The 26,141-nt window shown below is 38.4% G+C and overlaps 1 protein-coding gene and 1 long non-coding RNA gene across 2 annotated transcripts in view; both read left to right on the plus strand.

Annotated features, from left to right (window-relative positions):
- The window catches only part of NALCN (sodium leak channel, non-selective), a 256,162-nt gene that overhangs the window by 202,243 nt on the left and 27,778 nt on the right, over positions 1-26,141 (plus strand). The window contains 11 exon segments of the mRNA XM_075526265.1: positions 6,322-6,395; positions 17,392-17,475; positions 17,477-17,491; positions 17,928-17,997; positions 19,282-19,373; positions 19,539-19,661; positions 22,012-22,068; positions 22,416-22,536; positions 22,638-22,769; positions 24,508-24,675; positions 25,872-25,976. Coding sequence (XP_075382380.1) covers positions 6,322-6,395; positions 17,392-17,475; positions 17,477-17,491; positions 17,928-17,997; positions 19,282-19,373; positions 19,539-19,661; positions 22,012-22,068; positions 22,416-22,536; positions 22,638-22,769; positions 24,508-24,675; positions 25,872-25,976 — 1,041 coding nt within the window.
- Positions 14,975-16,327, plus strand: LOC142421552 (uncharacterized). The gene is made up of 3 exons (XR_012778921.1): positions 14,975-15,217; positions 15,696-15,781; positions 16,130-16,327. It is a non-coding gene; the product is annotated as an uncharacterized LOC142421552 (long non-coding RNA).

Here is a 26,141-nt window from a genome sequence, read left to right on the forward strand (position 1 = left end):
GATTCTTCTCCCTCCCTGGAACTGCTCCCCCACGTGTCTGAGATGGACTATTATCATCCCCTTTAAGTCTTTGAGGGTTTTATGAGTATGCTAATATTAGCCTTGTCCACATTCTCAGACTTAATTGAAAAAGGTTCTTGGTTATGAAAGGACATGTAGATTTTCCAGACCAGTAGTCAGCTAATTAGAAGAACATGGCTTTCCTTAAGAGATAGGCAGCAATCAAGGGCTACAAAAGGAATTAAGGCTATTTCAGGTCAATGACTCCCAAGAGTTAAGGAGATTATGCCCACTTCTCATTCTAGACATCTGATCAAAAGGGATGGCCTTTGACTCCTTGTGGCACTTATCTCATGCTAGAGCACTTTCTTGACTGTTTAGCAAGCCTGTTTCTTATACAGGACAACCTTGCCAAGGGCCAGATTTTCACAGTCCAAATGAAAATAGTTAGTTCTACTTTGAGAGAGGGAAATGGATTACGTGATCTCTAGACATCCTTTGTAATTGCATCCTTTATGATTCTGTAGGCATTAAGCGAAGTTTTCAAAAGAGCTTAAGAAATTCCCCACTGATTTCTATAGGATTTAGTCACTTAACCTACTTAAATTCTTTTGAACATTTTGTTAGGTACCTACCAACAACTTGCAGTCTGGCCTTCCATCAGTCTTCGTATTTTTGTTGCATTCATTTTCATAGAGTCCGATCTCTTCAAGCCAAAGATGTATAGGCAGAATATTGTTGAACAAATAATAATGTATGCTTTTGAGAGGCTACACAGCAAACTCCTGTGGGCCAAAAATATCCTATATGTAATGGAATGCTCAAGCTTTGAACAGATTCTGCCCAAATATTTCCTCGCTCTTTCTTAAAAATCATTCTCATGTATTGCTTATTTTACTGACTATTCATATTTTCCCAAGAAGCTGTACATGTTTAAATAACAGTATAATACCTAACAATCTGTTCATTCTGCAAGTCTACATAAACCATCAGTTGGCATCCAACAAATTCCAAACTGAAACAGAAGCTTTGGATGATTTTTTTTCTCATTGCTTGGAATTTCTGGCATGGTACAGAAGACTATTCCCATATGGTCCTGCAGTTGCCTAAAAAAGATTGCTATTAACAGCACTAAGCTAAAATTCCTAATTTTCATACAACACTTAAGAAATCCCTTAGAAAAACACATTGCATGCACTTTTTTTCCCTATTGTCAACCAAACATTTCAGACATTTATATCTCATTATGTACTTATGACTTTATCTCACGTTATGTTGCGGAACACCCACCAATGCTTGTCTCTTCTGCCAGCTCTGCAGTAGTCTGATACAAAAATAATACACTACATCACCACAGTGTTTACCTGTTGATAGCATACAATTCTCTGTCAAATTCAGATTGAAAACAATTGGTTTACGCAGTGTTTGCTGGGGTTTGTGCACCACAAACATGTCGCTAGGAAAATATATCAAAACCTTGACAATGAATGGTATTTCTCAAAACTTAACACCACTGAGCCATATCTTAGCTGTTATAAATTGGCATAGATCCCCCTGAAGTCAGCAGTGCTGTGCCAATACACCTAGGGTGTAGGACTGATCCACGGTCCTTAGCTGTCAACTAGCAAAGGTACTGTCCTGTGTTGATTTGCTTTCAATCTTATGCCAAGGGTTTTCCTTTTCCAGGGTAGAAAGCCTGGATTTTTTAAAATATGCTACTAAATAAATATTGTCATTTAAAATGTCTGCAGTACCTTTTCAAAGCAGCGGGTGGCACTTGCAGAGCAACAATGTTCTGTGATTTAGCTTCTTTCACAACATTTACAGTGGTTTATTGCTTTGTCCTTGTCGTTTTGGACAAATGTGATTTCATATGATGTAGCATTCAGATCCAGTTCACACTGACTGGACCGAGTCATTTTGTCTGCCTGAAGTCTGTCCTGCCAACAGCAGCAGTGAAGGTGCCAGCATTTGTGGAAGAAGTACTACCTGCAGATCTCCTAATTCCGTGTCTACGGGCACGTCTGTGTAAATAAACTCAAAGAAATGTGGGAACCAAGACATGAGCTTTATTCATGGTTTCGTAGCAGCACATGCTTTGCATCTAAAACCTTTTCACCCAGGAAATATTATAGGTAATTTGCTGACCTACCTGTCACAGCTGTTTCTTACAGATTGAAGTAACCTGCAGGAGTTCTTTAAAATGTGTTGTTGAAAACATATTTCACAGTAATCAGATGCTGTTAGGTGATTTCAGGACAGTGTCTTATGCCAAAAAATAATGCTCTATAGCAGAAAGCTGTATGGCACTGTTATTTCTGCACTGGGTGTACTTATAGGCTGCATAAAGAAGTAAATAAATAAATAATGGCTAATAAAGATACACTGAGGGTGTCCTCACAGTACATCACAATCTGTAATAAAAAACCCAGCAGGCTAAACAGATATACCCTAAAATAACCTCAGTAGAGTATACTGTACTTATTTAATTCCACATCATCTGATCGAGTAGTGTCTTCTGTACATTAACACTGCTAATAATTTCCTCTGCAACATTCAAGAACTCGGCAGGTATCGCAAGTTTTAATTGCCAGCCTCCTTCTACACCAGCATGCGGCATCTAGACATTATTAAACAAAATACTGATCATCACCTCCATTTTCCGTTTGTACAGTTCCATTGCATTTGCCTGGTGTGCTATGCAAATTTGGAAAATTAAATGGGAAGCAGTTTCATTTATTTATCTAATATAGAAATAAGGACACATGTTTTAAAAGTCTATAGTAATGTTTGATTTTCTTCAACACGCATATTGACATATGCATGTTGCTGTTTGACTGACTGCTGACTCCTTTAAATATGAGAAACGGATCAGTCGTGCATATCTAAAAATATTACTTTGTATTGCTTCTTCTGGATATTTTAAATTTAAGATAAATTCACCAGGGTTCTGCTGAAGCAAGGACTCATAAATCATAAAGAGCAACGAGGACCATCATCTTCAAAAGCCGTAATCCTTGGAAGTGCCTGGGTTGTATTAGCAGTTCCATTTTGGACCACTGAGATCCCTAGGCAGCAAAGCATAGGATCTTGTGCATGCTCATGTATTCCTGGATTAAAGGACTGGATACCTGGCTCCAATCTAAATTCTATCACAATGCAGAGGCGGACAGGATGGTAACAAACCTTCAAAACTTCACCTAAGCCTCAGTCCATTGGGTATGCTTAGACCATGGTCAGTGCCCAAGGACGTACTGCCTCAGGTGCAAGTTTCACAGCTAGTCCTTCTGAAAAAAAGTGCAGGAAAAGTAAATGCACTCTTTGCACAAATAACCTGGTGCAACACCCTGTGTTCTGGTCCCTTTCCCCATTCCCGTGACTTCTTAAGCATTTATTTGTTTAAGCCTCACTGAATAAAATTCATGAACAGCTTTGGGAGTAGGAACCAGAGCCCAGTCTTTTCTCCCCCATCTCCGTGGCTCCAGACATGGGCTCCTTCCTACTGCTTCGCTTCATCTCTCTGGCTCTGTGGGTGTTGCACCTCTGACCCTGCGGTGGCCAAATACCTGAGCGCAGCGCTGTCCTTACGAATCTCCAGCAGACAACTAGGGTGTTCACCGAAGGCATCAAAAATGGGGTGAAATCATTTCCAGCTGAGGCGTGCAAGGGATTTAGCAGTATGCTTTTATGCAAAACATAGGCCACTGCCGCCTCCTTTGTAAGTCTTGCTACCTAGGGGGAGGATTCAGCAGTCCCTGGTAGACGAATGTGCCAGATGTAAGAAGCCCTTGGCTTAGATCTGCTGGCAGCTTTTCTTGAGACCTTCTTCTTCCTTGCTGGCACTAGACGGTTTAACGCTTGGTTTGGGGAAGCACTAAATGTATCTGTACAAGCGCCCAGTCTCCTTGTAAAGTCTTCGAAGAGAAGTCGACTCCTCGCTCCCGCTTTCCCAGGGCGCCTTCCCTTGTTGACAACCTGGGTGAATTTCCCTGCTTGGGCCACACGCTTGATGCCGAGGTGTTTTGCCACCTGCTTTAAACACCTAGTGGAAGTGGTCTGTGCCATGTCGGAAGCGGTGGACAATTTCAGGAGAAATTATTTGCCTCAGCTTTTTTCTGAAATCAGATGAGCAAAACCTGGAAATTTGAAAGGAAATTAATGTTTTCTGTGTTGGAAATCTTTTCAATTTCTAAGATGTTAACAAGCAAAGAATTGTTATTAGAAGTAAATGGACATAACACATTAGTAGGCAGCACACTTTTTTTTCCCCTGATGTTTGATGTCATTGCAATTATTCTAAAACAATTACTTATAACAAGAAAAAAAAACTGAAACAAATAAGCTGGTTTTCCACCTTCGTTATTCCCGTAAGTTTGATGTTCCTAGTTGAGCCCTAAAAAAATTGTTAGCTAACACCTTGCAAAAGGATAGATATTCCTGTGGTTTGGAGGTTTCTTTCTGCAATCCTGATAAGGGGAAAAATCAGTTTTCTGGGATTCCAGTTACTAATCACTGACGTTAGAAGAAAAAAGATGTGAAAGAGTTGCCATTGCTTTCACCATTGTCAGTTATATCTAAATCCATAAGAAGGTACCATGCTGATAAATCCACTAAACCTGTGCTGAGGTACTGCAAATGAGTTAAAACCTACACAAATATGTTTCAATATATGAAATATTTACCCCTACACAATATTTAATATAATGGTATATCTCATACTGCGATTTTCAGTTTATTTTGATGTTAACCATATCTAGGCAATGGAGCAATTTTTTGGTTTATATTCAAATATTCAACAATTCTGTTACTATTTTTTTAGTCTTACCTGGAACTCCAATACCTTCTTTTCCAAACTACATTCTGAAGTGTTGCATACTTTATTTCAGTTTTCAAGTTGCAGGTTTTTTAAGGAACCTGCAGAATCTCAAAATAGTGGTGTTTTCAAATCATCTATGTTCTTACTTCCACAGGCTGTACAGAGATGGGTTAGGACTTGAGAAATGTTAAAGGGGCCACACTTGAAAAGGCAAGTGTTAGGAAAGAGATTGTAGCTTTCTCTTACAGGTGTGGCTTAAAAAGCAATAACCATTTCATTAAGGACAGCCAGTATAATGAACAAGTTTTAAGGTATTTTCTAGGCTTCTATTTTTCTTCAAGGTAAGACATCTTACTGTAAATCAGAGTCAATCTAAGTCTTGAGAGAAGTTCTAGCAAAATTGTTTGTCGAGTGACTCTGGATTTGAGGTAGTGTTTTAGAAATCTATCACTTACATCCTTAGGTCAGACACAGATCAATTAAATCCAATATTTATAATAAATAGTTTTAAAGAAATATGCTTAAAGATTCCATCTCAGATCGATCAAAAACAGGGCACATATTGCTGGGAGCTGCCAAATCTCTCAACCATTTGCTTCAAGATAATGATCTCCAAACAGTTGACAGAATTAAGTCTTAGAAGGTGCCAGAGGCTTTCTGTTCATCACAGGTGCAGTTCTTCAGCTAAATTCTTCAGCTGTGATTTGTTCCTTGATTTGCCATGTTTGTTACTACTTGCTTAGGAATTAAGTGCTTGTTTTTTCTTGTATCCCAGTCCTTTCATTTAATGTCCAGGAAGTCCTGTTCACAAGAATATGCCTAAAACACTGTTCGTGACCAGAGGCAAACACAAGCACGTTTTGCTCACCACATTTTTTGCTCTACATCAGGGGGGAAAAAACAAACAAAAAAAGATAGTGAAGATGACAAGGGCAAGAACAGGCAGGCAGGCCTGGTTTCAGAAGAAACAGGAGACCTACTTTCATCTCACCTAACTCTAGGCACTGAAATGAGACATCTAAGCTTTATTAGCTGGCTCTTCTGTATAGTCAAGGCATCTCCAGAGGATGATCCAGCTTAGTCAAAATCCAAAGTGGAGGAGGAGTAGCAAGGATTAAGACAAAGGTGTGACTTGGCCAACTGGAAAAGAAAAGAAATCTGTAATAAAGGGAATAATATTAGTGCTAGTCAACAAAACTATCTGCTTCTTTGCTCCCAGAACTAGCTAAGGGTTGGGATAGGGAGGCTGAAAGCTGCAAGATAAGGCTAGGATCTTACACATTCCTCAAGGAATTTGCTGTGTGACCATTTTGATCTTTTCTACCACCCTTTTCCTGGAAAAGGACACCCATGCCACAGACTGTGAAAAACAGCTTTGTGATAGAGAATATTATGTGTTTAATTTTACATACTCTCAGCATCATAATGTTTCATTGGTCTGTCAGATACACATGCTGTATTTTACGGCAATTAAAAAGTACACTGTCTTTTTCTTAATTTTATAGCTCCGTAAATCTGTTTTCAGCATCAGAGCAAGAAACCTTCTGGAAAAAGAGACAGCAATCAATAAAATTCTAAGGTAAGAGTCAGCAGTGATTTGATATTTTGACTGTCATCTGATTTCTCATAACCTTGTTTTTCATGAATGTTACTGTAAGTATAATATTTATGATAGTGTATCCTTTTGTAGTACATCTATTGCCTTCATTATCAAAGGTAAATTGCTCTTTTCTCTGGATCTATTATATGCTTGAACAGCAACAAGAGAGAGATTGTTCTTCTTCAGTATGTGTTTGAATTCTGTGTCGTGTGGAAAGATAATTTTTCAGCTCTTTTCACATCTTCCTTCTAAATTAACCAAAACATGTCTCTTCATAAACGGTGTTATTTTGCCTAAAGAATTCCAGCCTAGTTCTTGCATATATATGCACATAAATATTCACAGGAGTTGTACACTAGAAAGCATAGACTACAGCTAATCGTATTTCAAGTAGGAAAGGTGCAATGAAGAAAACTTCAGAACTGTGACTTCTGTAGAAGAATTTCCTGAATGTTTTAATAATGGTCACTCATTTACTCATTTCGGTACTCCCTATCAAGTAAGTACTCAGCACCGTAAGTAAATAACGCACCCCTAAGTCTCCAAGACCCATGTCTAAACTTACTATTTGGTTACACCATGCTGCAGTGTTTCATGCCACTATTGGTTTTACATTAGAATCGCTATCATTGGTATGAGGTGTATTGGCAATGCCTACAGTTTATAGATCATTATTTTTTTTATATTGACATTCTTACCAAGCAGGTGAATCTCCAGAATATTGTGAATGACTGGTCCCAGGTAAATAAGCAGTATAAACAGGAATAACTGATCTGAGAAGTACAGCTGTGAGAGTAGATGAAGTATGGCAGTGTTTTATGAGAAGCAGTGTACTAGGAATTCAGTGTGATTTCTGAATTGTGAAGTTTCTTGAAAAGTGCCTAATAATTACATGCCATTTGAGAAATGTTACAGCTCTTTAGTTCTTTTTAATACTCTGCAAGAATACAACACAGGGAGAACTGTAGAAATTAATGTGCAACTTTATCTGTCTTTAAACCCATGTTCATGAAAACATGAACAATTACTAATTCAAATGAATGCTCTTTGTCAAAATATTATTGAGAAATGTAACTATGAGACCATAAGTATTCAATTTTCACAAAACTTAGGGCTCTAGTTGTAAGCATTTCTTTCAGTTAGGTGAATGTACCTTGATTTTACAGGCGTTACTGTTACGGATAGATAAATACAAGTCTCTTTGTCCTAATCAAAAACCTTTTAAAAATATGGGTTTAGATGCAGGCTTCATGGCAGTGTTTCAGTAAAACATTTCTAATGAAATTCTATGTTATATTACAACTGTGAAATGTTATTGACACCTCTAGGGTTACACAAATGTCAATTTGTTTGGTATGTTTCTTATACTATACCACAGAGGAAACATGTAGACAAAGAGAATACCCTACTGTTTTATATTTAAAAAAAATTAAAAACCTGTGACATCTGTAGGGGCTACATTCTTTCTTATGCAGAAGAAAAAATGAAGTCCTGCAAATTGAAATTCAGAATTCTGATTAATTCTTCCACCAGCACAGAACTTTCTCCTGCTCAGGAGAAGTCTGAAGCAGAGTGGGAGGAGAATCCAAGCAAACTGTTGTTTGGATTCACTAAATTCTCAGAGGTACCAGGACAGAATCAGAAATCAGTCTTTCCAATTTCAATCTTGCTGACTTCCACTTGGTCCTTCAGAGCACGGCTTCTGCCAAAGTTTTGTATCTTGGAGGACTTCTCATCAATTCACCTCTGAATTCCTCTGAAGAAAAATTTCAGAGGCAGAAAAAGACAGTTTTAATCTATTAATCTATTGCTTTCATTAATCTATTAACGTAATATACATTTATTGTGCTTTCCCATCTACTTCCTGGGTCATCACTGATGAACTTTTGAGGAACACAGAGAAAAGGAGGGAACTTCTGTCAAGTAAGCAGAGTGTGGGATCATCTGTTTTCTAATACTTTCTAGGGATGCTTGTAAGTCATTTACAAAGAGGCAGTCTTTAATCTCCTGAGAAAAAGGAACAAATACCATTTATTGTTCCTTGTTACTGCCTCAAAATTGTTACGTGAGCTCTGAACTGTGACATCTCCAATGCATCTGTTCCAGCATAAGAAAATTGTGTTCCTGGTATATCTGGTGGTCATGCTGACAGAGAGCATTGCCAGTGATGGGCCTGCTGGTCCTGAGCACTGCCGGTGTTTCTGTGTTGATGCCAGTGTGGTGCAGGGGAGTTTTACAAACAGAAAAAGAAGTTATAAGAAAGGATAAAATTTACAGCTGAAACTTTGGATTCAGTTCAAGGAACACAGGAAAACTCAAACTCACAAAACATGAGAGATTCTTTTTCTTATTTTTACTTTACTTGTAAATGCTGTACTCCTTAATAAAAGTAGCTGAGTGTCAGCTATTCGGAGTATCTGACAAAAAAAGAAATGGCGTTTGTGTCAAGAACAATAAGAGATAACTCAAGATGTCCCTTCTGAAAAGATTCCTTCTAGTGTCTTTTTAATTTTTGTCTACCTGAATTAAGGAGCTTTTATCTAAAGCAATACCTCTCCACAGTAAAGCTGCCCATGGGCAACTTCAACTTGATCAAATTGCCATTCTGAAAAGAGAATTGTAAGTCTGTTCTAGCTTAAGTCCACCTCTTACCTTTTTCCCCCTACTTTTTAAACCTTGTCAAATTATATTTTAATCCAATTCTGAATATTTCAACATAACCAACCACATAGAAGGAATATGCATTACAGACCGGTACCTTTATGTCTCTCTTGTGCATCTTCCTCTATCCAAAACTTGTTTTTCCCTTTATATACTGAGCTGCAGCTTGACATCATCTTCCCCAAGAGGAGGAAGAAGGGCATAAATAGCCCTCAACCACCCAGAGAGACAGTTCATACATTCAATCCTAGGTGTCCCTGCTCATCTAATGTTACATTATGCAGCAAAGTGGAGGTCTCGGGTCTCTTCATCTTCCTGCAACTTTCTTATTGCACTCCAGGGAAAACACCTATTTTCTGAAGATCCTTGCTTGGAAACCAATCTTCACCTTGCCCCCTCGAGGTCTTGGTGCAGTTAAGTCCTGGGAACAAAGTCAAGGATGTAGCAACTACTGTCCCGGGTACTTTGACCGGTCATTTTCATCACCACTGCCAGTGTCAGAGCACAGAGAGGCTTAACTCTTCACATAAATCCATTCTGAGGTGGGGACTTCACCCTTCCGAGGAAAATGAAACAAGTAAAAGTGAATTACAGACAGTTAGAACAACTTTTTCAAAACACAATCACATTTAGTAGTGCCTCTGAGTTACAAACAGCTCCATTTCTTTCTGAAAATTATGATGCATTTCCCTCAGCAGCAATAACCACGGCTTCTAGCAAATTTCATTACTCCTGCATATCTTCAGTGTTTCCCACTTTTGTCTCACTCTCTCTTGCCGTGGGCACTTCTTTTCATCTTAAAAGCAAGTTCTGTGCCTGTGGTTCTTCTGACTCTCATTCCTTCTGGGGTCATTATCTAGGAATGGGCATCTAGTCCTTTATTAGTCCCACTGGCTTTCTGAAGTAGAGAGGGCGGATAAGGTCCAGTCAAAATGTTGTGTATAAACCAGTGCATTCTCTCCAGTGCTGAGGATAAATTGTAAACAGCACAGAATGGTGGGGAAACTGAGCAAATTAAAAGTAGTCTCACATAGTCCAAAATATAATCAAAGTATCAGTAGTGCAGAACCTGATTCTGGTCTCTATTAAACCATGCTTCATGGACTCACAGGATGGCTGAGGTTGGAAGGGACCTCTGGAGGTCATCTCGTCCAACCTCCCTGCTCAAGCAGGGCCACCCAGACAGAGTTGCCCAGGACCATGTCCAGGCAGCTCTTGAATATCTCCAAGGATGGACACTCTACAACCTCTCTGGGCCACCTGCACCAGTGCTCGGTCACCCTCACATAAGGGTTTATGCCCTTATTTTATAAAATACAAGGCATAACTTAAATGTTTTCTGGTCTGTTGATAAGAAAATCATACTCACCAAAATCACAAAAATTCATTTTATTATAAAATATATATTGTGACAGTTTGGGAAACTAACATTTTTTAAATTGGCAGCTTGTTATTTGGTTTTCATTACAGCTGATGCTATAGTCAAATTGTAAATTGATGCTAGGGGTATGCAATAGGATTTTCACTGTTCTAGTCAAGATTTGTCTGATGTGTTTACTGGGCCTGAGGGAATAACATAGCTCATGCTTAAGTGGAACTTTCAGTTTCATAAACAGCTAATTGAGTGAAGTGCATTTATCTTCTGTTTGAAATTGAGACAGCCATGAGTGCATCTTGGGGAAAAAAAAATAATAAAAATAATTGCTTGAATTAAGTATCCAGTTCTACTGATCTGTTAATATACTAGAAGATAATTCAGACTGTATTCATACAAGTGCAAAATACAGTGGTTTTTTCTGAATATTAGAATGAGCAAGAATCGAGTCTCTGTGCTTCCAGGAAAGTTATAAAGTTAATTTCTGAGTAAATTATCTCTGGACAGTAGTACAGTAGTATAATACACCACCTCTCATAAGAGAATGAGCAAGCATTTTCATTAGTTTGTTTATCACGGGAACATAGATGTTTTGTTCGGAAGGGAACTTTGGAGGCCATGTTATCCAACTGCCCACTTAAAGTAGGACTATTGCTAACCCTGGATCAGGTCAGCTTTGCATGTTCCACCTGCTCTGGTTCCAGCACTTCATTCCCCTAACCCTGAGAGAGGATTTTCCTGACGTCCAGTCTGAACCCTCCAAGTCACAGTTTCTGGCCATTGCTTGCTGCTCTGTCATCTCACAGTAACAAGAGTTTAGCTTCATGTTTTAACCCCCTGTTCACCAAAACAAACAAACCCAGCTCTCTCAAGTCTTCCTGGAGATGTGTGTTGTAGGCCACTGACCTCTTGTACCTGCTCCTGTGTTTCAGCATCCCTCTTGGAGTACCCAGAACTGTGTCCCAGGTGCAGCCTCTCCAGCTCTGAGTAGAGGAGGGATAATAACTTCCCTCTATCTGCTGGCTACACTCCTCCTTAATATAGCAGGCAGTTTGCCTTACTGATGGCAGGAACACATTCCTCCAGTTATCATCCAGGTAACTCCATCCCATCCAGACCCAGGGTAACTCCCAGATCCTTTTCCTCAGCCAGCCACTCCACAGCCTGCATGGATGTATGGAGCTATTCTGCACCAGGTGTGAAACTTTGCACATTTCCTTGTCCAACTTCCTGAAGCTTTTGCTTACTCAGTCCTCAAGTTTATGAGGGTCCTTCTGGTTTAATACTCAGTGTGTCAAACACTGTTCTTCACTTGTCCATATAGCCATCCATTTCATCATAGAAGGCATAACTTTGGTATCCTTTATTAGAAATTTGCCTGCATTACATAACTGACTTGCATTAGCCAGTTCTAAATCACTTGCAACAAGTTTCTCTGTGTGTAATTCATATTTTCTCTTAAGAATATGATTTCTTTCTTTGTAACTGCGAGGCTTTGAAACCATGCATTTCTCAGAACAAGTGTTCCAGTTAAGCTCAGCTTGTGAGTTGCCAAGCTCTGATATCATGCATTTCTCAGAACAAATATTCTAGTTAAGCTCAGGTGATGATTGTTGTCATCAGGAGCAAAATCCAGACTTAGTCACCACCTTCTTAAATCTCCACAAGTGTATGACATAATTGGATTTCACCTGCCTCCTGCAAAGACAAACAGAAAGAAATACTGGAATGCACATATATATTGGTAAGAAGCTTTATGGGTTTTGTGCCAAGTGACCACCATGTTACAGATCACTGTAAAGCATCGTTGTGAAGTAGAGTTAGTGGGATGTGGAGTCTCCAACACTGCAGGTATGGAAAAGGAAATTAGACAAACATAGCCCAGAATAGCATAGATATCAATGATCTTGCTTTGAGAGAGATGATAGACTAGGTGGCCCTTTGAGGTTACTTCTTCTCCATTGGTTCTATCAATTCATCTGTAATCCAAGGAAAATAATTACTATGTAAACATGTGGAAGAGGAAAAGCTGAAACAGCAAGGTAAGAATGACAATGAGAATACAAAACGGCTAAAAGAAAGCAAGTATGCTACCATAGTTCAACAGACTGAGCAGGCACTAAAGAAAATAAGTGACTATTTGGTTTTTTCCTTTAGACATATGGAAGGAAACAAGAAAAAACATGGAAAAGAAAAACCATGAATTATCCAAGTTGCATTAATAATTCATTTTATTTTACCAGCCAAATTCAGATTTCTTTAAAAAATAGTATCCTTTCCACAAAGAATGGTAGTGTAGCTGTGGTGAAAATGTGCATTTTGCTTGCTATTCAAACAGTGCCTTATTGAATTAAATTTATAAAATGAAAGAGAGAAACACTAGAACACCTCTCAGGTGGATTCACCACCTGTCACATTTAACCATATTTTCCAAGTTAGATGGAAGTATAATGAAAGCATAGGAAAACTTAGTAAGAATAAAGAGTCATAGTGAAAACAGTGCTGAATGATGTTGATAATTAAGTGTTTTACTGAAGCGTACCACACTGCTAAGACTTCAGTGTGAGCACGTTTCAGGGAGAACAAGAACAAAAGCACACAGTAATATATGCAGTTACTACAGAACACATAAATATTCACTCATTAAAATAATACAGAAAAACAACAAGTCAGTGTTATATTGGGATGCAAGAAGATGAGTAAACACTTGTTGCAGAAAGGATGCCTCCCCAAAAAGTCCAAGCATGAGCCATATGCATACCCTCTTGTCATGGTTTAACCCCAGTCAGCAGCTAAGCAGCACACAGCCACTCGCTCACCCTGGCCCCCTCCCCTCAGTGGGAAGGGGAAAGAATTGGGGAAAAAAAGTAAAACCTGTGGGTTGAGATAAAGACAGTTTAATAGGACAGCAGAGGAAGAGAAAATAATAATGATAATAATAATGATAAAAGAAAGTACAAAACAAGTGATGCACAGTGCAATTGCTCACCACCTGCTGACTGATGCCCAGCCCGTCCCCAAGCAGCGATCGCTGCTCCCCAGCCAACTCCCCCCAGTTTCTATACTGAGCATGATGCCATATGGTATGGAATAGCCCTTTGGCCAGCTGGGGTCAGCTGTCCTGGCTGTGCCCCCTCCCAGCTTCTTGTGCACCCGGCAGAGCATGGGAAGCTGAAAAGTCCTTGACCAGTGCAAGCACTGCTTAGCAACAACTAAAACAATCCAAAACACAGCACTATACCAGCTGCTAGGAAGCAAATTAACTCTATCCCAGCTGAAACCAGGACACCTCTGCAAGAGACCTCAGAATATTCATGAAAGGTATAGTATTTTGAAGTATTGATCAAAGCATTTAACATTTTGCATTAGCTCAAATAATGTTACTCGAACACTCTGGGCACTACTTATTTTTCAGGGGTTCCAAAGCATAAAATAGTTTCGAGGACTTCAAAAGTTTGGACCTCATAACTGTTTACAGGTAATACAAACTGTGTAGTATTCCAGTGTCGTATTGTCTGTATGGTCTTAGCCTGTAGCCTGGCTTTCTGATAACCTACCAAATCACACTTTCTTTTTCAGGATATTTTATTCCATTTGTGCTTTTCAAGGCAAATTTAGACCACGTAGTTTACAGCTGCTGGATTATGTTCAAAGTTCTGCAAGATGAGTACAAAGTCTAGAAGCTTGACCTATTTCTTCTCCGTTGTTTCGTAACTTTCTCTTTCCTCCACAAATGAATATGAACGTATCTAATATTCATAGAGGTGGTACAGGATGATGGGAAGCACAATTTTAGCTAAAAAAAAAAAGGAACTTTGCCTGCATTGTTCGAAGAAAGGTCAAAAGATTCTGATCAACTACAGTTATGTGAAGATGTATCAAGTCAAGAAACATTTTTTTTTTTTTACTACAATTTGCAAACCGCATAGGACTGAATTTTTAACACTGTGGCACAGTGATTGTTCCAGGTGTGGGATTCACCTCCAGATCTGCCTGTGAGCTAAGCGATGACCTCTATCATCTAGTTGATAGAGGTCTAGTCAATACATGCAGTGGAGCCCAGTGAGATCTTTAGCTTACTGCTTTGTCTTTAGATGCCCACTTTATGATTACTTGAATAGCTTCCAAACATCATTAATTAAATTAATTGACCAAACGTTCAATGAAGTTGTCCACGTATGGACATTAGTAACGTATAAGATGCCAGAGGATGTCCAAGACATCCTCTTGAGGATGGCTGGAAATACAGAAATTTGTGCAGCAGACCCACACCCTGTTGGAGCAGCAGCTGGAAGCAAGACAAAATACTCCAAGGCATGGCAGGTGGAACTGGCCTCCTCTGTACAACCAATTTAATTGAGTCCTACATCTCCACTGATTATGAGGGAAGCCTGGACACATGGCTTGTGTAGTCACTGAGAGTAAGCACATAAGTGTAGGTGTCTGCAATAAGAAATCAAATCCTATTGTAGATTTTAAAATAGACAACTTTGCAATTCTGAAAACTTCATGGCACCTGCCTTCTTTTTCAGAAGTCCCCAAAGATCTGCAACTGTAGGTGCCTAAACAGCTGAAAAACATCCAGATCCTGAGTCAAAAGGATAACAAAGCATGGCTTTTACTAAGAGTTAATACAAGGAAGATTAAGGCACTAATTCCCATCAAATGATGAAAGCCAGGAGAGAGACTGTCAAAAGTAGCCACGGCCTTTTCAGCGCAGTATTTTTTTCTCTGAAAATACAAAAAGTTTCTTTGCAGTTACTTGGTACAAATTTCTTATCTCTGTGCTATACAACTGTCATTTCATTATTTCTCGCTGCAGGGCTTCCAGAGTTATTGAAAATAAGGCAATGGATATAAATTCTAAATATGGATTTAGGAATCTAACTTAGGAAGAGATCCTAGACAATCCTAACAGTCTTTCCATAGGTCTTACCCTTTATGCATGCCCATTCTGTATAGTATATGGCTAAATGTATTTTATTATACCATTAATAATCAAATAAGCCATCTTGTTCATTAATCAGGTAAAGAATTTATTGTTTGAGCATTTAATGTTCTCTTTTATTATGGACACTAAGAGTTTATGTAACTTGGTATTCAAGTAACTTGTGTACAAGGACATGAAAAGTTTATGTGCAAGTCACTTTTTGATGTCAAGAAAATAATTTCTAGCTGTTAAAAGCAGAGCACAATAATTTATATTTACAGGAAAAAAAGATAAGTTACCCTCTTTGTCACAGCAAGAAGCCTCTATACAGAAGTCAGACCCCAGAACTTTCCATTGTCTCTGCTGGGAAAAACTGGATTGTCATTTTAATGGAGTTAAGTAGGATCTGTTTTTAGGAAATAATTTTTATTTGTTGTTTTTTTACAAGAAAATTACACAGGTATTCAAATGATACTTCTGTTGCCTTCTGACAGCGTTATGTAGTATCATCCTCCATAATGTAATGCTTAAAATCCATTGGTATTAAAATGTTCATGATTTGGCTAAGATGAGCTGTGTTTTATAAGATGTACAGTAATTTTCTTAAATGGCATGATGCTTCAGTTCAGTGTAGTGTAATCTAATGCCCTCTGTAACGAGTGTAGCACAATGTATTTTTCTAGCATGCTAGTATGATTGGCAGTGATGATACTGACAAGCATTCTAAGCTTCTCATTTTTGTTCCAGATCTCGCTTTGGATCCCTACTCCTATCATTTATGTGTTTAAATCCAAAAGAGGGAGAAATAGCAGGGAAGAGTGAACAACAAAGTCATAGTGGGGAAAGAACGTGCCTGGGACGCCTTTTGCCATCAAGCGTGATCATCCCATGGTGTCAAGGGCAGCATTTATCCAAGCCTTACAGTAGACTGGCAAATAGAGTCATCAGTCCAATAGCATGTAGTTTTTTTCACGTTTTTTAAAAAAAATGGAGATTCCATTCATTAAAAAGTATGATATATTACCAGCTGGGTCCTGTGTGAGTTTCTCTGAATGATAGTATAGCACAAAAGGAGCAATAAGCCATGCACTGTGTAAACTTAAAATTGCAAACCATGCACTATATAAACTTAAAATTGCAGCGTTCCTGGAAAGTTAAAATATTTTTCCAAAGTTGGCCAAAGTGCCATTTCTCAGCCATCAGAGGAGTTGTGTCAGCTCTCTTTTAGTGGAAACCTCTCTTTTTCTTAAGCAGATCTATTTCATTGTAGCCAGCAAAATAAAGATATGCATGCTCTGTTCACCGTAGCACACTTACTAACCAACCATCTGAATGAAATACTCATTTCTGCCAAAATAGTGTAAAATATGTTTGCCAAAATTCAGGAAAAGCAAAATGAAACAAATGAGCAAACAAGTGAAAAAAAGCAGACAACAAAATGCTGCAAGTTCAATGCATTCCCAGAGGACAGACATTTCATATTACAGGATATCGGCAATGCGCAGCTTTTCATTTCAAACCACATATGGTCCTGGTTATGTAGAAGAACACTTAAAGATATGCTTTAAGTCTTGAATGTGTACATAAATATTTTCCCACGTACAGCCCTGAAAGGGAGCCGCTGTAAAATGACAGCTGGACTTGTACTATTCCCTTCTTTATTGCTGAGAAGCTGGTTTTACTGATGATTAGTGCATTGCTTGACCCTTTTCACACTTAGTGAAATCTTGAGGGACCATAAATTCTACAGCAATCTGAAAAAACTTCAAAGATGGGCCTTGCTAAGGCATGGAGAAGGTTCATCAGGTGACCGGTTATGTTGCAGAGTGGGGACCGTTGCCTCGGAAGTATCATGTTTTCATGGAAAGTCCATTGCTATTTTATTGTTATTGTCTGTTAAGCTGTGCACTTGCTTCCCAGAAAGCCAAGCTGATTGTCTGAACGCGCTACCTCAGAAATTACCATTTATACTGAAAATTCTGTGTCATCATCATTACATTTCTTTGTAGGGCCTGCACTAGACAACGCATGTTGAGTGGATCCTTTGAGGGGCAGCCTGCAAAGGAAAGGTCAATACTTAGTGTCCAGCATCATACGACAAGAACGCAGGTAAACATGGACAGAAAGAGTGGTTTAAAAATATGCTTAAAATAAAGGTAATGAAAAAAATTAAATTTGAGCAATACCTAACGTGAAAAACTGAAATGACTTACTTGTACAAAGAACTGAATTCTACATTCTTCATTGTAACCATAATGAAATTCTGTGTACTGTATAAACGGAAAAAATGCCTTTTTATTTCAAATGTCATTTCCTTCACCAACTACAAAGCTATCAATTTAAAGATCAGAAGGAAAGAAATTGGCTTATGTTAGACCGGATTGAAAACAATTGAAGAACATACAAGCTTCTGATGTTAGCGAGAGAAAAATGATAAGAATTTGAGATATTGGGTGGCTGGAGAGCAGTGCTTTATAATGGCCATCCTATAAAGGTCAAAATTTCATCTTGAGATATATCGTTAAATTGATTATAATTGTTTCAGGTCACTGAGACATGGTTCCAACAGCCAGCGAATCAGCAGAGGAAAATCTCTTGAAACATTGACTCAAGATGTAAGTCCTCATAGAAATGATGGTTTCAATTTGAGAATATAAGAAACAATAATATGTACTATATAATAAATGCTTGTGTAAGACTAATGTCTATCTATGATCTTGTTTACAATTTGTCTTTTGAAATCTTGAAAGGAAATCATAAAACAAATACTGTCATTGCATTAGAATTATTCTCAAAATAATTGACGTGGTTATTTCAGTGATAGACTTACTGGTTTTGAAACACTTGCTGAGATAGATTCACTGAAGCTGTAGACACTACATTAGGAATACAGCAGTTGCTACCCAGGACACCTTAAAAAGCCTTACCCTGGAATTACACAAATCACTCAGGCTGGCAAAACAGCACTTCAAAATTTCCGAGGGAAGTTTAGCAGTATTTTTCAAACATGAGAACTGTCAGACAAAAGGACAAAGACTAAAAGGGAGAAGAGTAATCACAGATTTCACTGTGGTATAGTTTCATGCAGTTAAGCGCATTTTCACTTCTGCAAATTCATAATGATATTTTGTGGATCTCTGTGACTATGAAAATTCAAGAGGTGGTATTAGTCCCTCCATTTCCGAACTATGACAGTCATTTTCCAGATGTGCTTCATACTTAAAAACAACTGTGTAAGAAGTAATTAATGAATTACCCTGCATGGTGGTAGAAAGAAACTGTAAGTAACTAATATTTTAAAGCAGATGTGGTTTTGCTTGTGTCCAATAGTAAGGATAACACCCAGAATTACCCCTTCAGGAGCACTCCAAAGACTCACTTAACTCTGAATAGTAATACTGCTTGTACCCTCCACTGGATGCGCTCAGACAACCGTCCTCCGTCCCTCTCTTTCCACCCTGTGCTCTGCAGTCACTACCTGTATGTTCGGCACAACTAACTGCCTGGCAGCACGTGCAGCAGGCTCAAGAAATGAAAGGGTCTCTATAAAGCCTTTTCTTTCCCAGTCTTTGCCCTTAGTAACTTTGATGGTATTCATTCCAGTTCAGAGATATCGGCTGAGCTTACAAGACCTTTGCTTTGAAAGTTAAAAGTTGCGTTGGATGGGACTTCACGCATGAAATTAAAACTGAAATTAACCTTGATGAAAATAAGGAGCCTTGTGCTGTAGATAGAAAATACTGTACAATATGCTTGACTGAGTTGATGTGCAGTGCATTTGGAAATAAAGATTTTTCATTTGAATCTTTCTATGTAAAATACCGTATCTTGCTTTCATCTGAAACATTAAAAAACAACAAGCCACAGACCTCATTTAAAAGGAACCATTTTGCTTCTAGCACTCCAACACAGTGAGATACAGAAATGCACAGAGAGAAGACAGTGAGATAAAGATGATCCAAGAAAAAAAAGAACAAGCTGAAATGAAAAGGTATTTAAAAATCAAAAGTCTGAGTGCACATTTTTCTGTATTAAGTATTCTCTGTATGAAGTAAAAAGTATTGAGAGTCATGATGAAACAAGAATGAAGTGTAAGGGATATTTTTGCCGGGTATAATGCATATCACTTAATAATTTACGTTCTGTCTTTCAAAAGGAAAGTCCAAGAGGAGGAGCTGCGGGAGAATCATCCATATTTTGATAAACCGCTTTTCATAGTTGGTCGTGAGCACAGGTTCAGGAATTTCTGCCGAGTGGTGGTACGAGCTCGCTTTAATGCGTAAGTTTATTCCATATCACCAATGGGTTCCGACAAGTGTTTACTTTCATGTCCTCAGAAATCTCAGTCTAACTTTTTTTTTTAAAGGAAAACTGTGTATAATGTGGTCACCACACAAGCTGGCAGTCATTGCTTATGGTATAGTCTTGCTGTTGGAGGAAAGGAAGCAATAACGTGCTGTGTGAGGGCAGACATGTTTGAGCAGTCTGCAATGCTGAGACAGGACAAGACTGTGGGGAAACTGCAGGCGTGAACTGAGAGGAGAGAGTAATGTTTTATACCCCCATTTTTAGACCTTGGGGAATCAGCCTGCTATTCCCGACTTATTCCATATCATAAGGTGGGAAGTCTTTATATACCAAAGACTAGAAGTTACTCAAAGAATAGAAAAAGTTACTCAAAGAATAGAAAAAGGTGAAGAGAAATGAATCCCACCTATGCTTACCCGAAGACTCCGTAGCCCATAATTAGAGAACCAGAATGGGATGGAGAGGTGTTCAGCTGTGGGAGATAAAAGGAGAAAAGCTGAGACCAGGTGAAAACCAGGAAGACTCAGTAACTAAACTGTAGGTGTATGCAAGTGTGGCAGATACAGATCTATGTACAGGCAGCTTGATATAAAATCATTTTATAGCTCTTCTTTTAAATCTCTGTCTATGGCTGGCACCCTAATTTTGGAGGGTTAATGCATGTCACCTTGCAAACAGACAGCGTAAGACAGAAGATAGCTCAAGGCTATGAGCTTGGCACTTGGAAGACCTGATTTCAGCACCTGCTTTACTACCAATTTTCTCTGTGCCCTTCAACAAATTACTTCTAGGTAGAACAACAGGAAGGTTAGATACCCAGTTTTACAATACCCATATTTAAGTGTTCTGCCACTTATATAGAAGCACGTCGTTGAGTTAGGTGCCTGCTTTTCTATGCAACTGCTAACGTGGTTGCAGTTCACTGGTCCATGAAGCAGTTGCAAATTAAAACAGCAAAACAAAACACACAAACATACATTCCCATCCAGTTGTCAAATACATGTCAGTGCCTGTTAGCATTGTGGAGTGCCCAAGGGTAACAGAATATTTATATTATAAACAGTTTAATTAAAATGCTTTCAATTATAAGAGTAAACTGATTTTGTTAAACAGTCATTTTTTCATTTATTTAAAACCTACCTACTTTATTCATTGTCCCACCCAGCTTGCCAAGTAAGATATTCTAGAGATCTTTTTCAAACTGATAAGGTACATATTTTCTTCTAGTAAAAAAGGCAGAGGAATACCACTATATACAACGTGGGGAAGAGGTATGAGCTTAAGAACACGCAAAAGTCCGTGGGTTCAGTGGGAAGGGAAACCAGTATATTCTGTATACTGACTGGTTTAAGTGGGTGAACCTGGCCTGTGGAAGATGCCTCTTGTTCTCCTTGTATGCATCTTGCGTTCTTGTAATTCATAACCATGAAGTCTCTTCTAGTGTTAATGCCTCAAGTCAGGTCAGTCCATTTTTCACTTTAAGCTCAGCGAGGAAGTGATGGCAATTTCACATCCCAATGGCTAGAGCCCTCACATGGGATACAGGATACCGCAGTGCAGATCCTGTTTCAGCATGGTTTGCTACAAGGATTTGAAAGATAAGTAAAAAGTGCCCCGAACCACTGGGACAGGGGAGGCTTCTTGGATAGGATTCTTGTAGTTTCTCCTGCTGAAGCCGTTCTGCTTTGTATAAAAAAGCTAAATAATTGCTGGAGCAAGAACTTAACTCGCGTCACCTAGATATGTGCTTATTACTTATAGAGTGGTTCTCACTCTCTCTGGCTGCCTAATGGGTGTTTGGGTATGGTAGGTGAAGCACAGCAATTTCATAGGAAAATTCAGATATGGAGCATCTAGAAATATTCACCAGAAAATGACTGAAGAAGTAATAAAAGAAGTAGGGCTTCTGGAAGGATTTTTTTTGTGTCAGCTGAGGATATGGTTCAAGAGGTTTTGAAGTAAAAGGAAAGAACTCCTCAGGAAGCACTTTGGATCATAAAATTCAGTAACAGGTTATCCCCATCCCCTCCCCAAGTGAAATACAAAATTAAGTCCTTGCTTACAAAAGCAAGACCCAAAAAACTAGCAGTTTAAAGGATCGTTAGAGAAATTACAGGTAGGCCATGAATTAAAGTGATACTAGCTGTGTTGATGATATGACTAAAATTAAATGAAACTTATACAGACATTTAAAATTAAGCCAAGGTAAAATGTAGCCTTGATTTTGGATATGAACTACTTTAAAGTGATGGATGCATGATATAATTATAATGCTGACTAAAATAAAATGTAAATGACTGTATCTTTTCTTCTTTTTATAGTTCTAAAACAGATCCTGTTACTGGAGCTGTGAAAAATACCAAATACCATCAGCTTTAGTAAGCACTGCAAAAGTAACTTTGCTTGGTCACATAAGCCTGCAGTATAAGTGTGTGAGCATGCACATGTGTATTTCTTTTTTTTTCCCAAAAAAGTTTTTTCTTTCCATGGAGTTGTTTGGGGAGGAGAATGAATAGGACGAGGATTTTTTTTATCAGACTTTTCTTCTTCACTTGCATGTAACTTCCCTAGTTTTACTACACATTTCTGAAATATTGAAATCTTTGACACTCCTCAGCTTAATTTATTTTTCATAGGAAAGCACTTAACTGTGGTGTAGACACAATACAAGTGACATAGCACTCTTGGCATTTCTGTAATGGTTATCCTTATGTATTGTTCACAGTGACTTGCTGGGTTTGGTTACTTACCTGGACTGGGTCATGATCATTGTTACTATATGCTCCTGCATCTCCATGATGTTCGAATCCCCCTTTAGAAGAGTTATGCATGCTCCGACACTCCAGGTACTGTCACTGAATCATTCGACATTTAATGAAGCACAGTCACCTTGTTTTTCTCCACTGCCTATTCCTAAGTTATGACTCTTCTCTGCTTTGATTTTCAGATTGCTGAATATGTTTTTGTAATATTCATGAGCATTGAGCTTAATCTGAAGATTATGGCAGATGGCTTGTTTTTTACACCAACAGCTGTCATTAGGGACTTTGGAGGAGTTATGGACATATTTATATATCTTGTAAGTTTTTATATTTATGGGAGGTTTCTGTAGCATTCTTAATTTTGATATCTTTGGATATATAAATGTTTGGTAATGTTAAAAAGTTTGGCTCTGCACCCTGCTGCAAATGCAGTAGTGTGATTTGTGTACAAACGCCACTGTTTTCATGTGCAGTCCTGTCAGTTATGTGTACGAGTACTAAAAATACACTGACGTGATAAGCACCTGACAATTTAGTGTAGGGCCAGTGTATGGCCCCTTTTAATTATTTATTTGTTGAGATGTTTTAAGTATCAGACCTGATTTCATTTCAAAGTAAGCTCAAGATCTCTGACCCCACTTCAGCATTTTTATGCAGGAGAATCTTTATTTTAGCTTTTTCTTAGCCATTCATTGCTTCCTCCCCTCTCGACAGTTCTCCTGCTTTATAGAAGGTGTTTCAAAGCCCCTACCATTTGACAGAAGGGCACATCCTTGTCGCTGGTGTTGCTATAGCAGAAAGCAAGCAAAGCAGCATCTTTCTGTATGCCGTATCTATCAGTAGTGGTTCTCAGGAAAAAACTGTTCTACTGTTTTCTTTGTCCCCTGGAAATTTCTTGCATTCCATTCAAATAAAAGAGAAGGGGGTCCGTTTCCCCTTCATGTGTGACAATAGACACCAGAGAATATGTCAAAACCAGTAGTCAGTATAACACAGTATGAAATATTTTCTAACTGAAGAAATTACTAAGCAAAATGGCTTTGATGGATTTAGATTAAATCTTTCAGAGATTAATCCACCAGACAGATGTGCTGCATAAAATTTGTCACGATCAATTTGTATCAGGGATTCCTTGTTAGCATAAATAAAAATATGCATACTTATACAAAATTCCTACTGTAGTATGCATAATCAGTATGTGCATTAGTTTCTTGAAATCCCTCTGAATCCCTCTGCTTGTCTGAAGGAAAATTTAGGTGGTGTAGCTTGGATATTCCAAATGTGCCTGTGGTGGTCTTAAAAGAATATGAAAGAAAGTCAGAAGCACTGGCAAATCTTTTTGGTTTGGTGGAGTGGCTGTCTTTTACCACTGTTGTTTTTTACAAATAGTATTATGTTTTAAATCATATTGATGATATCAGCTTGATCCTCCATTTTTTGTGCACTTACCTCTTTGTAACACTCTCACCTCTGTCCCCCTGTAAAGACTTTATAATCAATAACCATCTGTCAGAGATTGTTCAGGCTACAAGACACAACTATGCTTCTTGAAAACACTTTTGAATGCATAATATTCGTGTGATAAAACCACATGGTGACAAAACTACTTATGCTTGTAGCAAAGTGGTAGGAAAAACTGGGGAGGAAACTGCTAACAGACTTTCCAAGTGAGGATATCTCAGTTTCAGGATAGAATCTCTGTTTGAAATGAGAAGGGGGGGAGAGATGATGCTGCCTGCACCAAGAATATGGTTTGTGTCTCTGCTCTGAATCAGCCAATTTGATTTTTTCTTTTGGAACTGTTCCATCTGCTGAAAAGAATAAAATAGATTTTGAGTCAAAGGGGAAGACAGAGGCTGAAGCTGATGCCCATTAGTTAGGACAATCAGCCAGGGCACAGGAGATTCAAGTCCTTTTTCTAAATTAGGCTTTTTTTGCCATAATCTTCCCTTTAATTTTAAGGAAGTGTTTATTGATCTTCTGTGCTGTGTCTATGTCAAGTAAGACATTGTAAGCCTAATCCTTCTTTGCCTTTTTCTGCTCTGTCTCCTCCAGGTAAGTTTGATATTCCTGTGCTGGATGCCTCAGAACGTCCCTGCCAAATCGGGAGCTCAGCTCTTAATGGTACTCCGCTGCCTCCGACCTCTTCGAATTTTCAAACTGGTTCCTCAGATGAGGAAAGTGGTGCGAGAGCTCTTTAGTGGCTTTAAGGAAATCTTTCTGGTATGTGCCAATTATTTTGTTCTTGTTGTTAAAAAGGAGATATGGAGGAGTAATAAGATACCATTCTGCTATAAGGTTTATGTTTTCTAATCTTTTCTCCATTGTTGTCTGTTTACTTTTCATTGTAGCTACCACTGCAGATGACCACAGAACAGGTTAAACATTAGGAATATAAGTAACTCATTTACATTTGTATTGAATAAAGCTGCTGTTATAATTCTTTTATAAATGATATTATTCATTCCATATATATTTGGACATAGTTACATAGGAGGACTACTGAAATAAAATCTACCCTTTATTCAGAGTTCTGGTTGGGGAAGGAAGATGAGAAGTAGGGTATGGCAGCTCTGCAAGAACAAAAGGAAACCTGGTTTCCAGGCTGAAGGTCTCTACCTCCAAGTTTTTTGAGAGGCAACCAGAGACAATGCAGTTGTTCATCACAGATCTGGATCTCATTGTAATGTCATTGTTGTTATTATTATGACCATGATTATGCAGTAATAATAATAATAATAATAATAATAATAATGGAGTCTGTGATTGCTTGATCAGAACCTAATCTATTGTCTTGGGACCCAACTTTCCCTAAGTGATATGTGTCAGCCTAAACAACAGACATTTTATTCCTGAACAGAATACTGTATTAGGTTAGGTTGTTATAAAAAGCTAAGCTACAAAATATTTGCAGACAGTAATAGAACAAGGACAGAAAGTATAAAGCTAGTTAGCATTTCATAGATATTGTATCTTATTAAAGATATTTACATCATAATTTGCTCATGCATATCGTTATTGTAGCTAACCTGGATTTAAATATCTAACAATGGCTTACTCAGATTAATTAGTAAAGCCTGATTCAGCAAAACAGAAGCAGCACATATTTAAGTACTTGAAGAGTTCTCTTTAAAGTGGATGGCAATCCTTATGCATGCAGAATTTAGCAAGGTTGTACACTGAGTGCAAAAAAGCTTTGGTCCTTATCTACAATTCTTAGATGCTATGTTAATAATACCATTAATAATAACACAGCACCTGGTTACCAGATCAGAACCTAAAGTAACATGTCGGTCATGAGAGCCTTATCTCCAGGTGTATGCAACAAAACAATCTTCCCTGCAGTTCATGGAAGGATCTGACCCCCTTTCTCAAGTCTGCAGGAGGAGAGCTTGACAAGTCTATCTTCATCTTTACAGGTTTCTATTCTTTTGCTGACATTAATGCTTGTTTTCGCAAGCTTTGGAGTGCAGCTATTTGCTGGAAAACTGGCTAAATGCAATGATCCGCACATCATCTCTAGGGTAAGAACTGCTTTCCTGCTTCAAGATAATAGTATGCTGTGCCATTTCTGCCTGCTGGGGAAAGCAAGTGGGGGAATCAGAGCTATCAACTGAGAGATGGAGATCTTGGGCACTTTCTTGTTCAGAAGCAGAATGATGGAGGGAAAGGTGGTAAAGGAGTGAGTG

Source organism: Mycteria americana, chromosome 1 (genome assembly GCF_035582795.1).
Source record: "Mycteria americana isolate JAX WOST 10 ecotype Jacksonville Zoo and Gardens chromosome 1, USCA_MyAme_1.0, whole genome shotgun sequence".
In the NCBI taxonomy this organism is placed as follows: domain Eukaryota; kingdom Metazoa; phylum Chordata; class Aves; order Ciconiiformes; family Ciconiidae; genus Mycteria; species Mycteria americana.